The sequence below is a fragment of the Cornus florida genome, unplaced genomic scaffold (genome assembly GCF_030987335.1).
Source record: "Cornus florida cultivar Cherokee Brave unplaced genomic scaffold, ASM3098733v1 CherokeeBrave_3.0.0_Hap2_Chr08, whole genome shotgun sequence".
Classification (NCBI taxonomy): Eukaryota; Viridiplantae; Streptophyta; class Magnoliopsida; order Cornales; family Cornaceae; genus Cornus; species Cornus florida.
The window spans coordinates 20181964-20198587 of record NW_026775578.1 but is presented as its reverse complement, the minus strand read 5'-3'; the positions used below and the strand labels follow the sequence as shown (position 1 = coordinate 20198587).

Sequence of the window (16624 nt, the reverse complement as noted above, 5' to 3'; positions counted from 1 at the left end):
ATATTTAATTGTACTTGTAACTCAAAAGGATTAATGGTGTTTATGTAAACTTTCAATTTTCAAAGTGAAAGATTGATGATTCAAGTTCACTCATGTGCACTGGCAGAGCCAAGATTCTAGTGTAGGGCGGGGCCAAAAAAAATTAGCATGGAGTATGTAAAAAAATTTAAAGGAGCTGATTGGTTAAAAAAAAAATACATCAATTTAATATTAATTTATATACTTTATTTATATGTATATGCACAAATATATATATATATATATATATATATATATAATATATGTATTGTATAAACGTATGTATATTATTGTATTTGTATATTATTATGTGTAGGTATGCTCAATGTATACAAGAGGATTAGAAAACCAAAAAGAAAAAATAAGATTAGGAGTTTGAAGAATGAAAAACGTAATTAATTTTTTTAATTAAAAAAATAGAGAAATAGGTGAAAGATGATTAGGAAAGAATAGAGATAATGAACTTGCATATTTCATCTTTAGTATCTTTTCTAATCATTGAACTATAATGCAAGAATTCATAAGAGCTTGTTACTTACCAGTGTTTGTCGCTAGTGGCATACCAAATTTATGTTTTGTTATGTAATTTTGAATTGTGTTACATATATTATATATTGTATCATATTATATTGAACTAATATTATACTAAGTTAATATTTTATTACTATTAGGTTGAACTTAAAATAAAATAACTAAATGTTGGATATAATTGGATTGGATTAGTATTATATTATAAAAGAGATGATTTTAATTACTATTGGGTTGGGCTTAAAATGAATTTAATTGTGAGTTTGATGCACGAGCGTGTGTGTGGGTGCATATGTGTGTATATATATACTAATTTGCTATAATATTTGGGCTTTAAAATTAGTATTGGGCTTAAAGTTGCTAAAGGCCCATTGAAAATTTTTATTTTTGGGGGGTAAGTATGGACTTTACATATGGAGTACATTTGTATTGTTGGGTCATATAGTAATAGGTATTCTCAAAAAATTTGGAGGCCTCCGCCCTTCACGTGTGTTCTTTGTCAAGAATATAAATCTACGAGAGACTCTATGAATGTGAATAATTCAAACAGTTGGAAGTGTGTTATTTGTCAAGAACAAAAATAAAAATAAATAAATATTGAAAATTTCTCATTTTTCAAAATGCAAAAATTGAGACTTAAAAGTCCCAATCAGAATAAGTGATTATGTGTGCCTTTTTTGGTTCTAATAAACAAACAAATAAACAATAAAATAAAATAAAAACCAATAATACGACAGGCCTAACAATGGGCGTGTTCTACAAAAGGGACAAACTGCAGTTCCTCTGCATCTTCCCCAGCCCTATTGTGACTTTTTTTTTGGTCAGAAACACAAACAATTAGTTTTTTTAAGAATAATACAATGCTAATAAAATTAACAGATTTTTTTTTTTTTAGAATAATACAATGTTAATAAAATTACAATGTTTTTATGACACGTACCATGATCTTTTTATATATAACTTGGTTTTTAATTTGTTGCAAGAGAGACATAAATTGTTAATCAAATTCAACCGGTCCATATCTTACCTACCTCAGAATTCTTTCAAGCCGCACACATATGCAAGCTAGCTTTCACAACCGTTGACTCAGGTTGATTTGACTTTGAACCACTACTCGTAGGTATAGACCACAAGTCCCACTTGACAATACATTCAGTCTCTGCGGCATTAGAAAGTTTTCACACTCCATGAAATTGATCTACTTAATATTATATGGCTATATATATAGGTGTTATATATATATATATATATATATATTAGTTTTGCAGTGCCAAAACAAGAAGAAAGAGAGTGAGAAAAATGGGAGGAATATTATTGAGGGTGGGAATATTGTTTACGGTGGTAATAGTAGTTGGTGTTTGGGAGGTCGGAATGGCAAATGGTGAGATGAGTCCGAGCCAGTGTAAGGAGGAGAGGCGGCTGCTGACTAACGCATGCAAACCGGTTATATTTGGGCAGAATCCGTCCCGGAATTGTTGCCAGCGAGTTAGGGTTACCCATTTTGAGTGTGTGTGCCCCTTCGTTACCCCTAAGGTAGCAGCCCTCATCGGATCCGTCAAACGTTTCGTTAAGAAAATTGAAGGTTGTGGGAGAACTCTCCCTCACAACTTCAAGTGTGGCAGTAAGCTCTCTCTCTCTTCCTCTCTTTCTCTCTCTATAGATACGTATAATTGTATGTATATTCTTGGACATGCTTGATGCATGTATTATCTATGGCTCATATATTTGATAATTACTAATTAGATATATACTACTTTTTTGATTGATGCAGGTATCACTATTCCGTGAGCTAGAAGGGGAGAGTTCCCTATCAGCTGGACTATATGATATTCTTATTGAATATATATATATATATATATATATATATATATATATATATGGTTAAGTACTCATGTTTATGAGTTATGTACCAATATGTATGATTGTGTTTGAGAAAGAGACAGAGAATGCGTCTTGCACTTATGTTGAATGCAGTTAATATAAATTTTGTAACATTTTCTGATTTTTTTTGATAGTCGTCAATTAAAAGGAACCATTTTTGTAATTTTTGTTATAGCTATTGCAGCCGCTGAAGCAGCTATTGGACTGGCTATTGTTTCGTCAATTTATCGTAATTGAAAATCAACTTGTATCAACCAATCGAATTTGTTGAATAAGTAAAGGTAGTATTAATTATATAAATTTTAATAATCGTTGATTAATTTAGCATGTTTGCTAAGTAAGGTATAATCATGCTTACAAAAAGGTAGGAAATTAAAGTATCTTGGTATTCTCTTTCATAAGTCAATCCAGAAGTAAACTAATTAAAAAAATTCTGATAAATCATTGATCCGTCTGGTATCGAAATATATGATTTGTTTATAAGTTTACTAGATCGAAATTTTGTGAATTTCTCAACGAGACATAAGAAATGAGAGTTGATTTCTCTGGTGTTATTGTTATAAAACCTGTTTGATATGGAGTTTAGCATTCTGATAATGTGACAACGCGCGCAATGAAAAATTTATATATGAAATGCTTAGATTTTAGTACTACTCCGATATGAAATGCACCAGATCGACGATGAGCTCTTTTGGTTGAATTCTTCAAATAAGAATATATATATATATCTTGGTCCAAGTTCTGATAATCATGAGACGCATGCTAAAATATTTAGGGTCATCGGCTAGTCTTTACTTGGAGCCCGCTTTGTCACGCCAGACAATGACCTCTTGTGATTAAATTCTCTCCAAATAATTAAGAATATATATATATATATACTCCGTATATCCTAGTGGAGGTTCTAGTCATTATGAGATGGATGTTAAAATGTTCAAAGTGATCCAGCTAGTCTTTAGTGCCAAACATCAAATCAGGAAGTGTAACACGACCATTTGTTGCTTCCTGAGGATAATGATATTTTCTCCTTGCCATTGAATATATATATCGCGGAATTGAATGATGAGAAATATATATATATATATATATATATTGATACTTTCTCCTTGCCATTGAATATATATATCGCGGAATTGAATGATGAGAAATATTTTATATATATATATATATATGCAGGTGCTCTGTACGTGTAAGTAATCACAGTTGTCCCTACTGTAGCAGAGGATATCCACATTATAGTTAAATTTGTAGTTAATTAATAGGAAACTCCAAGAGTTCAGAACATCAGATTGAAACCTAAACGGATAAACCAGCAGCCAAAAATGTTCAACAGCTTGCAAATGAAAAAGACTTGATCGAGCAGGGAAAATGGAGTTTGGAAGCTTCCATTCAGCTTGAATCCATCTATTTTGTTGAGAAAACTGTGACTCGATCTGTGAAGTTCAGCTAGTTTGGTTCATGGAGGCAAAATCTCTGAAATGAGCCAAAAAGAAATAAGCTATATATATATATATATATATATGTATGTATATTTCCCCCTTATAAGCTACATATAATTAGACAGCTTAAAAGATAGAAAGATACTTGAATACATTGCTTCTTTTATAAATTTCATTCTTTTCTATTCTTAAAGAACATATATGGCACACGACCACAAACCAAACCTAATGATCTTCCAGATCGAGAAGAGGTTGGGCTTGGGGCACCGAGAGCACGATCACACTGGCTCCAAATCTGTTCACTCTCACCAGAGAAATTCAGTTTCTTTTGTCTCCACATTAATCAAAATTTATGGTACTAAGTACTTCAATGAAGAGGAGTGACAAAAAAAAAAAAAATCAGTTGATTTATATATGTAATTGTAAAATGATACCTAAATAGAAAACTCCCACTGATCACTTTGCATCTTAAGGATTTGTGTGAAGAGACCATTGTGAATGGATACCACCACTTTACATCTTATGAATGCAAAACCTTTTGGAGATCTCTTGGGCTCCATTGCTCCAATAATTATTGAATTTCTTCACTTTGCATCTTTATAATGATCGTATTAATATACATGTTAAAATACATTTACAAGGGTAACTGTAGCATTTGTTCACGAAATTTGGGAGTAAAAGTGACATATTCATTTCCCATATTGCTAGAATTCAAACCAATTCCAAATTAAACATGTAAATTGTATAAAAGTTGGTAGCTATAGAATATTAGAAACATGTGTTCTAAGAGGTCTCACTTTCGAATCGCCACTCCTGACTTGAATGGTGCACATGTTGTGAAGACATTACACGTTGCTCTAAGAGAAAATATATATATGTATATATAGAAAGTTAGAAATAATATTTTCCAAAATAATAATAATAATAATATAATAAAAAATTCCCATCTTTCCTTTTAGGAATGTTGGATATTAGTTGTTCTATTTAAAAAATCAAATAAAAACAATCTTATATTTGTATAATTATCCTTTAACATTTTTAAAATTTCAAAACCAAATAAATATACTCCATCCATCTAAAAAAATATATATATTTTTTGAATCTAAAAAAAGGATGATTTTTAGTATTTTTTTGCAGGAAGAGATTTTGGCACTCCGTTCACATTCCAAATTAATTAAAAGAAAATGACTCATCTATCCCTAACTTCGCAAGTGAATTTTAAATTACATAATTAGCCTTTCAAATATGATTGGTCTCTCGTCTCTCTCCATTCTCCAATCTTTAATATTTTCTATCTATTTTGATAGCCCAATCTAAAGAAAAGTTATAAATAAATTATCAAATTTTATAGGAATCCAAAATATATATATATATAAAAATTCTGGAGACAACTGGTTATGTTATGGGGTCTCGAACTTGCTAAGTTCTCTTCTTTATATACGGTGTGCCTTGGATCCAAAGTCGGATAGTAATTTTTCGGTAAGGCTAGGAATACTGGATAGATTTCGACTATTGAATAAAGTTGGAGTCTGTGAAAAAAAATAATAATAAATAAATAAAATAAAGTTGGAGTCTTGGGGATGATTTTTTCCTGTTCTTCGGTTAATTTACTTGATTGGCTAGTTTAATGTATTTTTTGAAAATCACCGCATTTTCAGTTCTCGAAGTTGGTCCACCTAATGGTTAAAAAAAGGTATAAAAAAATGTTAAGGTTTATAGTATAATAGCATCTCTAACGGTCTATTAAAATAACATTTTGTGTAAAATATACATTGTCATTTATGATGTGTAAATTTTTTTCATCTCTAACAATCTGTTAAGATACATTGTTACATCACTAATGTGTAAAAAGGTTCTGTAAAATACACAACCTTTTTATACTTTCAGATCAACATATTTCATTTCTGATCCCTCTTTCTCGTTCCATTAAAAAATCAATCATAGGTTTGTAAAAGTTATGTGGAGTCCTGGTATGACACATGATTGATTGTTATTGGGAGATATATTTTTACACAAAAGGTATAAAACAACCTTTAGAACTAAAATTAAATAATTTAAATTTTTTGTGTAAATTCATCATAATACATCATATTTATACAAAAAAATATACATAACAGTTGGAGATACTCTAACGGGTAGTTATGATATTTTTAAAATGAAAGATGATACATTAATGAGTTTAAATACTTTTTTGTCATTTTATTTTTTCTTTAAAAAAGGCAAGTGAAGTGCAAGTGTAGAAAAGTCAACTAGCCTACTTTATTTTATTTTATTAATATTGTATTAGTAATAAATTAATTACCAAATCTATTGGTAGTGGTCCACATAAAACATTTATTTTGGGACATCCAAAAATGAAAATGTACACTTGTTTTGTAACAAGGGACACATATACTCTTCATAATCCATGTCTCTCGTGCTCTCTCCAAATTAAATCTAAGGGTTAATATTAATACACGGAGGATTCACTAACCTACACTACACCTTTTTGGGACCAAACGACTTTAAACTACTTCACTTCTCTCTCCTGCTCGCCTCCTCGGCATTGTCCATTCCCACAACAACCGTCTAATGGCACCGTTGACCCAATTGCTTTACCTCTCCGGCAATGACAAGGAAATTAGGGTATGAAAGTTTACGTTAACGTTTGTTTTAATATTATCCTTTAGATTTAGTTTAGAGAAAGGAGGAGAAAGATGACTTATGAAGAGGATCCTTGACTTGTAACAAGGAAAACATATTTAAACTTAAACATGATGAGTTGGTAATTTTAAAAGGAAATAATACATTAATTTCATGTCTTTAATAGCAAAGGTTAACATTTTATGGGAGAAAGGGAATGCATCTCCATCAAACGCAGCCCAATGTGATGGGCTAGTCGGGCCTTATCCAGCCCTTCGTTCAAATTGGGCTTATATGAGAAAAGTATTGAGTTATTTTGAATTCAACCCAGAAAGCCCAATTCGGCCCTTGGACATTATTAAGAACCTCGGTTGGAAAAATTCAATTATAGCCCTGATCAAATCATAAAATAAGAATGACACCTTCTCCTCCTTCGTTGATCACCGACCTACCTTCCAATCTGTGCCCTTAAATTGCTTGTGTCTGAAAAGGAAAGAAACTAAAAACCAGACATAACTCAATCAGCTCCAAAAACTTCTATAAACTATAATACACATATACATATGTGTATGTATATTAGAGAGAGAAAGTAAAGAGTTGAAGACAGAGAGAGTGAGAGATGGAGCATGAGGAGCAAGAGCACGAGGTGTACGGAGCAGATATACCCGATGAAGGAGAGATGGACGCCGATGTCGACATGTCTAGGGTTGAAGAGGAGAGCCCTAACTCCAAAGTCGCTCTCTCACTTTCTCTCTCTAATTTCTCTCTCTAATTTCTCTCTCTGTGTCTATGCTGAGCCCTAATTTGATGGTTTGATGTCGAACAGGATTTGGAGGACATGAAGAAGAGACTTAAGGAGATTGAGGATGAAGCAGGTGCCCTTCGCGAAATGCAGGCTAAAGTCGAGAAGGAGATGGGAGCTGTTGAAGGTCTCACTCTTTCTCCCTCTCTGTATTATCTTTAGTTGTCTCTCTATATCTGAGTTGGTTTCTGTTTTTGTTATATGATTGTGGTTATGTTTAAGTTGTTCGGGAAAAAGATTGAAACTTTATTGTAAGAAAAAAATGAAATTGTGGTGCAAGGAGGTAATGGACACTATGCCTGAAATTTTTTTAAAAAAGCTTATTCGATTAATGTACAATTTTAAAAAAGGGTGCTATTACGAGTGGTCTAACTGTTCAATTGTTTTAATTACAAAGGTTGGATCAGATGTTCAATTTAAATTACTTTCTGTTCTTTGAGCTTCATCAGTGTGAGTTTGCAGTTCATAGTGTTAGTAGGATTTATGGTTGATGGAAAATCTGTTTTTTTATTTTGTCTACTACCTACTGATATTGCTATCTATTCTTATTGAATGTATAGGCTAATGGTATATTAAGGTTGCACAAAAAAGAAAAAGTACTCCAGTAACATATTTATAATCTTACTGTCAACTAATACACACACACACACACACACACATATATATATATATGAAAAGTTTCAAAATCAAACCCAAAAATCTAAAGATAAAAAAAAAAAAATTGAACTAACTGTGTTAGAGTTCTGAATCTACTGTAGATAATACAAAAAGTCTTATCGAAATTGTATTCTATCTAAAGCCAAAAATCTGTGAAAAGTTCAAAAGAGTTCACAATCAACACATCAAGGGGTTGCTTTGAGAATTTTTTTCATTTTGATAAGTAAAGATAACCATCAGTAGAAGTCAAAAAGGGAGGACGCTTCCCTAGCTCAAACGCAGGAACATGATGTCTACAAAAACTACCTAAACCAATAAAAAAGCAGTGATCATATCATGTATGCAGAAAACATTTGTAGCATGCTACTTAAAGGCTTATGATTTCATTCTCTAATGTTTTGTTCGGTAGGAAGGAAGGAAGGAAGAGGTGTGGAGGGAAGATATGAAAGAAGAAATAAACTTCCTTCATTCGGTAGAGAGGAGACAAGGAGAGAAAGGACAATCGGACGGATGAGTCGTCTTTCCTCCTTTACAAATTTTCCTCCCTCCAAATATGGGCAGAAGAAAAGAGGGAAGACAAGTGGAGCTATTATAGAAATTTTAAATTACTACTATCCTAAATCATACAAGTTTTAAATTATAATACTATCCTCTATAAATTACAATATTATAGATAGTGATGGGTATAAGGGTAAAAACAATTTAAAACTCTCTCTTCCCTTCTCTGTTAACGAACATAGTAAATTGTGAGCTTATTCTTTTCTCTTCCATCCAACCGAACAAAAAGAGGGAATGACACAAATCTCTTTTCTTGGGATGTCTCATCCATCCATTCTTCTACACCTTCCATCCAAATTCCTTCTTTCCTACCAAATGAAGCATAAGTCCTAAAATCCACAAAATTCATAAACTGGATACTTAACTGAAGGAGATGTAAAACATAATGCCGTGTTAATGACGGTTAGTTTCCTGGTCTTACCATGTATATGTTCACAGATTTGGTAACATGTGTCATTTTTTGGTCTATGTGAGTATGTCGAGGTGTTGTTTCATTTTAGCATGGGTACATGGTAGGGTAAAGGAAAGTGTTTTATCTGGCATATAATTTCCCTTATGAGTAGGGCTATCAAAGTTTTTTCCGGTTTGTTCATTAATAAAATAAAATAAAAAAAAGCTGATTTTGAATGTTTTAAAGCGGCAGCGGTTGCGGCCGCAGCGCATTTCTAAACGAGTTAAGTAACCACTAATTTGGCTTGGCCATGCTCTTGAAGATAGGGGGAATGCCTATAGGTGGTGAATAATCTGCTAAGGCTATCATATATAGATACAATGGACAAATAAGGAAAGGGAACTTACAAAAAATAAAATAATGAAAAAAAATACAAAAAGGGATGAGAAGGAATACAATTTTAATGTAAGCCAATCAAATGCTGAGACGTTTCCGAATCACATGAGTTTATTAGCTGTTAGTCACTATCTTTCGTATTCATAGAAAGGGTTTCCTTTCCTTGGATTCTTCGTGTATCCTCATCGTACCTTCTCAGTTTTAGTCTTTGCCCTCTAGTCTCCTTATTGTCATCTCATAAATCAATTGGCTTCAGAATTTGATCTTTGTGACGACAAATCCTTCAATTTCTTTCTTTGATCTGCTCCCATCGATAGTTAGAAGACTAAAAATACTCTAGGATAATGAGTGCACAAAGGGGATTGGGTTTGAAGGCTCACCGTTCTTCATGGTCCAATTCAAATTCCAAGGGTATGCTAGATCTTTTTCTTTTTTATTTTTCTTTCTTGTTTTATCATCTTGCATGCTGATTACAACTGTTTATTTTCTCTAGCTATACATGGGCACAATTGACTTGGGTTTTCTTTCTTTCCTTTAAAAATTTAAAAAATAAAAGAAAATCATATTAAAGGAAGGAGAAAGAGCTAGGGCTTTCTATCTGATTTATTGAAGAAAGATGAAAATTTTTGTGGTTAGTCAAAACGTTTAAGCATAACGAAGCCGAGTGTAAGTATTTGATGAATTTGAGCAAGATTGAATATGATCAAGTTTATCTAGCTCGAACACAATCTTAGTACGGCCATACTGATTTTGAACACAACTGTAGTCAGTTTCTCAGTTCATTTGCTGTTATTGTATCTGAGTAGTTAATTCATCTCACACTTAAATATAATAGTATTTAAGGAAATTTATTAAATTGCGAGTATCTTTTTTGCCTTTTGGGAGCAATGTTGGACATATACTTTTTCTCACACTCATGTTTTCAGTCGTCAATCTCACAAGTATCTCATACGCAATCTATCTTAAAAGGGCTAGATATGGGTTGAAACACTTAAAAAGGGTACATGAATACCGTAAAAAATATCAGATTCATAATAATATGACAAGAAGAACATGTAAAAGAGAACTAGAAAAGGTAAATAGGAGAAATTGAGGGAACTTGTTGAGAGGAAGGTTTCTAACTAAGCCTCTTGATTCTAGAGAATAGTGGAATTGGATATTAAAGTTGTTCTCCAACACATGCATCAAAGATTATAGAAAAGGAGGAAATAATAAGAAGGGCATCAACCAATTGATACAGCTTGATAGGATCAAAGGGAGATGGTAGATTGATATCTCCCAATCAAGGAAAAACCTGTTGACAAATAAGCCAATACAACACAATGTTGGTGGCAATAAATGACTGATGAGACAACGCCAAATTCAATAATGGAAGCTATGATTTTACTACCATTTGTTGCCTCTTTTAGTCACCAGTGATAAGCCTAAACTGCCAGCAATTATTCACCAATCCTCCCGCATATAAATAAATTTTACTCAATACCTCCCGCAACTTCTTTTATAAGATAGATAAAGCTTGGGAGAAGAAAATTTCCATTAATATCCCTTTCTATTTTCTCTTCTTTTGGATGTGAACACCATCTCCTTTCAGCTGTAATATTTTTTTTAAGCAATGTTAGTGCAATCAATATATATATATATGGTTTTTCTTTTTTTGGTATAAAGTCAGTGTATTAAATATAGTAGTACACTTTAACAATCTTCTGAGTAGATTGAAACCCTATTTTAAATAATTTAATTGGGTCTTTGAGGGGAGCTCACCCATTCGAATTTTTTTCTTGACTTTCAAGGAACGGGTTACTGAACCACAACCCTAAAAGTAAATCATAGTTTAGATGTTATAGCCACTATGTGACAACTCAATTGAAATGTCAATTCCCTTTCTTTTCTTTATAAGGCTACATGCTTCAACTTGAAGAGTAAAAAAATGTCCTAATAGTATGCTCCATAATTATTTTGAAATATGTTTGAAGGAAACATGCTTCATCTTTTCTTTTCCTCTGGTTTTCTTCAAATTTTTTTTTTCCCTGAAACCTAGAAAGATTAGTTTGGGGTTTGTCCGAAAGTGTCAGAATTTTGTTACTATACAAAGGGGGAACATATATATACTTATATGCATGTACGTATTTCTATGTAATTTATACTTGAAATTTTAATACCTCAAACGCCTACGTGGTTCTTGCTTTTGAGATGTGGCTTAAGTATTTGACATAGGAATGGAAATATTAAATGGACCCCACAAAAGGTGCTTTAATTCTGCCCCTTCTTTTCCATTATAGAAAAAATATCTACATAGTATGAGTCTATGACATTGAAATGGTTGATAGAATTTGGCCCTTTTGGAAGAAGTTGGAGTAATTCTTGAAGAAGGTTCATGGTATTCTGTCTGATGATTTTTTCTACCCCTTAAATTGTAGTATCTTTTGGGTTCTCCCGTACAAATTAGTATGTCTGATGATTTATTTCATGTTAAAGTCTATATTATTCAGTAGTTAGTGGAATGTCTTAAGTTATTAAGCCTTTACTGCCAACAATGACTTGGAACTTATGCATAAAATTATAAATCGTTACTTGTATAGAAGCATATTTAAACAATTGACAAAATTCATTAAAATTTATTAAAAACTCATATTTGTTGGATTTTGTAGTAAAATTTTGCATTCCATGCATTTCGGTCCATATATTTGAGGTTAAAAAAATTTGCAACCACAACGCTCGATTACGGTATGTTAAAGCCCGATATGGCCCCACATCCGCCTCTGTGTCTACAAACCATGGTTCGAACTGAGCTCACACATGCTTATGGTGGTTATGCTAGTTGATTATCAGAAAATGTCAAACACTTGGCATCCTTAAAATATTTTTTTAGTTCTGCATTCAAATATTTGTCGATGTGTATACATAAAATATACATTTTCCATAGAAAAAACTGGTAGGATGTTATGTAACATTTATAGACAGTGGAAGACGGCTTTTTAAAAGTGTTCCTTCTGTGTGGATGCTGGACAGATGGTTGTCCCTTACCAATTTGGTCCTTTATTAGAGGTTGATGAATTGATTCATGTTCTTATTGAATTAGTGGTTCAACTTGTGTGAAATGTGACCCATTCATATATGTTAAAGGAAATATTATGTATGTTTTCTTCTCTTGTCAGTTCAGTATTTGCAAAGTTGTACTGCTTGTGTTCACAGCATCTTTATTTTAAATTAAATAGCTTTTATTTTTTCTTATGGCATGTAAGAAGATTCCTCCAGTGGGTCTGCTACTCAAGCAGAGAAGGAGGAGGTGGACTCAAGATCAATTTACGTTGGTAATGTGAGGTTCTCAGTCCCTTCTCCTATAATAGTTAATATTGGTTCTTTTACTTAAATTTATATAAATCGAGTTTTCATTCTATTACTCTATGCTCGTTTGATATGCATATTGCAACGCACAAGAATTTAGCTCTGTTCGATTATTGATTGATTAGATGGGATTATAATCAAGAAAAATCTTCTCAATTCCTTGGGAGTTAGTTATGTTAGGTAAGTATGTGGAGAGTGATGTGTAGGCTCAAATGAATAGCTTGTGGCTTAGCTCAGTATTTTGCCTGGCATGTACTATTTTATTTAGCAAATCAAGTGAGCCTGAGCAGGTCCAATCAAGCTTCCCCAGGGTACTTTTTGTCATATAATTCTTAAGTTTCAAACTTCCCTCAAATAAAATATAAGAAGTGTCCACAAAACTTCAGATCTTAGTTCTTGTGACTTTAGAAACAGGCGAAGTTTGGTCTTGTTGACCAAGTACTTAACCATAGTATCTTATGCTGGAGCGAACCCAATGAATCTAGATAGTGTATAATTCAAGTGAGTTGAGCTTGAGCATTCTGATACGGTGGTTGACTTGGATCAGATCATTTGCAGCCTACCGATCTACATGCTTTTAGTATATGTAACTATTTAAAATTAAAATAAATTGCTGTTTTGGAAATAAAGGTTAATCTATTGTTGGTCTGTGTGTTTGTGTTGGTAAAAGAAGGTTAACTTTTTTCCAATCAAAATTTGGAACTATTCTGTCAATTGAATGGCTTTGCTTATGTTATACCAAGGATCTATGTCTAAATGTGATCAAGAAACTTACATATGAGGAATATGGTTAGATGGAATTAGTGGAGTTTGTTATTTGCAAGTTACATTTGGTGTGGATGGTGTGCAATCTATATGGTAGGTAGTATTAATTCATTTTTAATCTACTCCAATATTGAAACCTTGTTATAATACATATTTTATGGTTCTCAAGTCATTTAAACTTCTCTTCTGTGGGTGGTGAACATCGTGTAGAAGTGAATAATCATTTTGCTCTTTATTCTGTTTTGAAATTCAGGTAGACTATGCGTGCACTCCCGAGGAAGTCCAGCAGCACTTCCAATCATGTGGAACGGTCAACCGGGTAACAATTTTGACAGATAAGTTTGGTCAGCCAAAAGGATTTGCTTATGTGGAGTTTGTCGAAATTGATGCCGTTCAGAATGCTCTTCTGTTAAATGAGTCAGAGCTGCATGGTCGTCAGTTGAAGGTCTAGCATCGAACTTACACTGGTTGAAGTTAACAACTTCAACTCTGTGATTTGTCTTATTTGATTGTGGTGTTGGTTTGGTGTTCCGCAGGTATCTGCCAAGCGAACTAATGTTCCTGGAATGAAACAATATCGAGGCAGGCGTCCTAACCCTATTTTCGGTTTTCGATCTAGAAGGCCCTTCATGCCTGGCCCACCTCTCTATCCTCCATATAGTTATGGGTAAGCATTAGGACTATTTTATGCTGTTTTATTGCTTGGAAAACTAATGAAAAGACGCGGAAGGCTGAATGGGTTGGGTTGGAGTGATAATTATATAAAATTCCAGTTTCCTTTCCTTTTCTCCAACGCATTGGCATTTCTTCTTCTTCTTCTGTTTTTTTTTTTTTTTTTTTTTTCCCTAGCATATTGGCACTTCAAAGAAGCACAAGCAGTGCATCCATTTGAGAAGTCTGGTCTGGGACTTGCAATACTCTCCTACCAATAGAGCATATTTATAATGGTTCTGTGATCTCTTTTAGTCGTAATTTTATTAGATGATATTTGATGAGTTGAACTTCATTAGAAAGAATGACAAAGGGAGTGCACACATGTGCAGTTGTACAGAGAATCTATACACCAGTAGCTTTACAACAACTGTACTCTTATGTATCTCAAAATCCTGCAGTGGAATCAATAAAGAGGAAAGAACACTATGCGATCCATTGAAAGAGTAATTTATCCTTATTTTCAAGTGCGCCAGATAGCTTTCAGCCGAACCTTGCTGACCCCCTCTCCTCATCACCCGGTAGAAAGATCCCACCTCTAAGGAATCTTCCTTGACCATTTCCACCTCATATTGTCATGCTCTCCCATAACAATGCACCAGATCATTTGAGAAGCCAAAGCATCTCGTGTAGATATTTTTTCTGGATTAATTCATTATATCAATCACATTGAGGGGAAGTTCTTAGAACTTGGCGTGGAGAACAAAGGGCATTCTTTCTTCTTGATAATAGCTGAAGAACTGTCATAATAGATAAGGTGATGATCTATGAATTTTGTTGTACTATAATATGAGTTTACCTTGCCAGAACCGTTAAATATTAAGAAACTGAATATTTATTATCTGAGATGCTTTAAAACAGGATGTAATATGAATATAAACAAGGAATAAACAGTCGTTTTGATCCTTTCCTTCTATCTTTTGTCATGATAATCGTTTTTATATTGTTCCAAGATTATTGGACGTCCTTGAAGGGACCTTTTCTTTTACTTTTGAGTGAGATGAAATCTAGATCAATTTCATAGAACAAATTATCTCAATCCAAATCAGGATGTGAGCTGGTCTTGAGCTTGAAGAAATGGAGATGGTTCTTGTTGGTCCTTTATAGTTTGCTATGACACACAAAAGTAATTTTTTGTCTATATTTGCAAAATTAGGGACACACAAAAGTAATTTTTGCCTATATTTGCAAAATTAGGGATCACAATGGAGTGGGTAATCTGTTTTACCCTAGGGTTACCCATTGCAAATTCAATTTCTTTGTGTGCTCCCCCCACCCCCTTTTCTTTTCTTTTTTTAATCATTGTGCAATGACTAGCTTGGTCATTGCTTCTAATTTTCCTTGAGGGTAGAGGGAAATGAGTTTTGTTTCTGCATTAATTACGTTATTTGCAGTTGAAGTTCAATGTGATAAAAGCGTATTAATTTGTAACTTGTTTCTCTTGTGCAGAAGGGTTCCAAGGTTCAGACGGCCAATGCGGTACAGACCATACTGATGATGAGCAAATGGCTATAGTGCTGTACTACAGATCAATGATCATGTTATGCCGGTGGCCCCAATGGTGAAGCAGCAGTTGCCATGTTGGTTGTAACGGTCGTATCTATCTTTCTGTAATATGGATAGAGTTTCATTTTACTTGGTAGTTGTACTATCATTTGCATGCCAGTAAGGCTAACTTAATTTTCAATTCCCCATTTATTACCCACAAAGGAGAATTTTTTCTTTAGTTGCTTGCATTTACCTGCTTTGGGGGAAAAAAGGGAGACTGTAGTCAAAATTATTCTAAGAAATTGTTAATTTGGATTTTTTCTTATTTAATAAATTTGCAGACATTGGTGATTTTAAGTTTATCGATTGCGAAGCAATCCAAATTTTGTTGAAAAACAGTCTGTGATCATGAAAATATTGTCTAAGATCACTTATCTCCAGTCTTCTCTTTTGTGCTTCCTGCTGATTCTGCTGGGGCGGGATGATCTTCTAATAGACCATGAAAATCACTTGTGTTATGAATTTCTGTTCTGACCATGAAGATCGTTTTAATTCTTACACCTACTTTGTTCCTATGTGAACTTGAACCACCGAACTTGGTACTTTGGAAGGCGATGAATGCCCACATGAAGATCACTTGTTATGTGTAGTCATATAGTGATTTATAAAATGGTGTTCTTGTTCTTCTTGTTGTTATTAATGCCAATGTTTAGTAGAATGGAATTGGTGCTACAAATTTTATGCTACGGAAACTGCTAACATGATGAGATACTGTTCTTGGAATCTCTTTTATGGATTATGAACTTGAATACCTTTTTCATATTCTAGGTAATACCTTGATTTTTTACTCTGTTCAAATCGCGTGAGCTGCATGGAATCCGTTAAAACTAGAATGAAAAGAAAACTAGTTAAAATTGAACTAGTTTGATTTTTTATTTTAATTTAAGGATAGAATAGTACTCTTTCCGATTCAAAATAATTGTTCATCTTTTTTATTTTTATTCGTCTCAAAATAAGTGTTCCGTT

At 33.1% G+C, this 16624-nt stretch overlaps 2 protein-coding genes across 3 annotated transcripts; both read left to right on the top strand.

Moving 5' to 3' along the window:
- The first annotated feature begins 1767 nt into the window (after positions 1–1767).
- Positions 1768–2727, top strand: LOC132268478 (uncharacterized). The gene is made up of 2 exons (XM_059769320.1): positions 1768–2167; positions 2318–2727. The coding sequence occupies exons 1-2, from the start codon at positions 1846–1848 to the stop codon at positions 2332–2334; spliced, it is 339 nt and encodes a 112-aa protein (XP_059625303.1). The 5' UTR covers positions 1768–1845; the 3' UTR covers positions 2335–2727.
- A 4197-nt stretch (positions 2728–6924) lies between these two features.
- Positions 6925–15949, top strand: LOC132270664 (polyadenylate-binding protein 1-like). 2 transcript variants are annotated; one of them, XM_059771846.1, is made up of 6 exons: positions 6925–7218; positions 7312–7414; positions 12532–12605; positions 13653–13844; positions 13936–14066; positions 15560–15949. In XM_059771846.1, exons 1-6 carry the CDS (start codon positions 7105–7107, stop codon positions 15603–15605), a joined length of 660 nt encoding a protein of 219 aa, XP_059627829.1. In that variant the 5' UTR covers positions 6925–7104; the 3' UTR covers positions 15606–15949. The 2 variants fall into 2 exon arrangements, with proteins under 2 accessions (XP_059627829.1, XP_059627830.1); XM_059771847.1 differs by having other exon boundaries at positions 6927–7218; positions 12535–12605.
- Positions 15950–16624: the final 675 nt, after the last annotated feature.

Coding starts and splice junctions, on each gene's coding strand:
- LOC132268478 (XM_059769320.1), top strand. CDS start 1,846: ATGGGAGGAATATTATTGAGGGTGGGAATATTGTTTACGGTGGTAATA.
- LOC132270664 (XM_059771846.1), top strand. CDS start 7,105: ATGGAGCATGAGGAGCAAGAGCACGAGGTGTACGGAGCAGATATACCC. Junction 12,606..13,652: donor GATCAATTTACGTTGGTAAT/GTGAGGTTCTCA, acceptor TTTGAAATTCAG/GTAGACTATGCGTGCACTCC. Junction 13,845..13,935: donor TGCATGGTCGTCAGTTGAAG/GTCTAGCATCGA, acceptor GGTGTTCCGCAG/GTATCTGCCAAGCGAACTAA.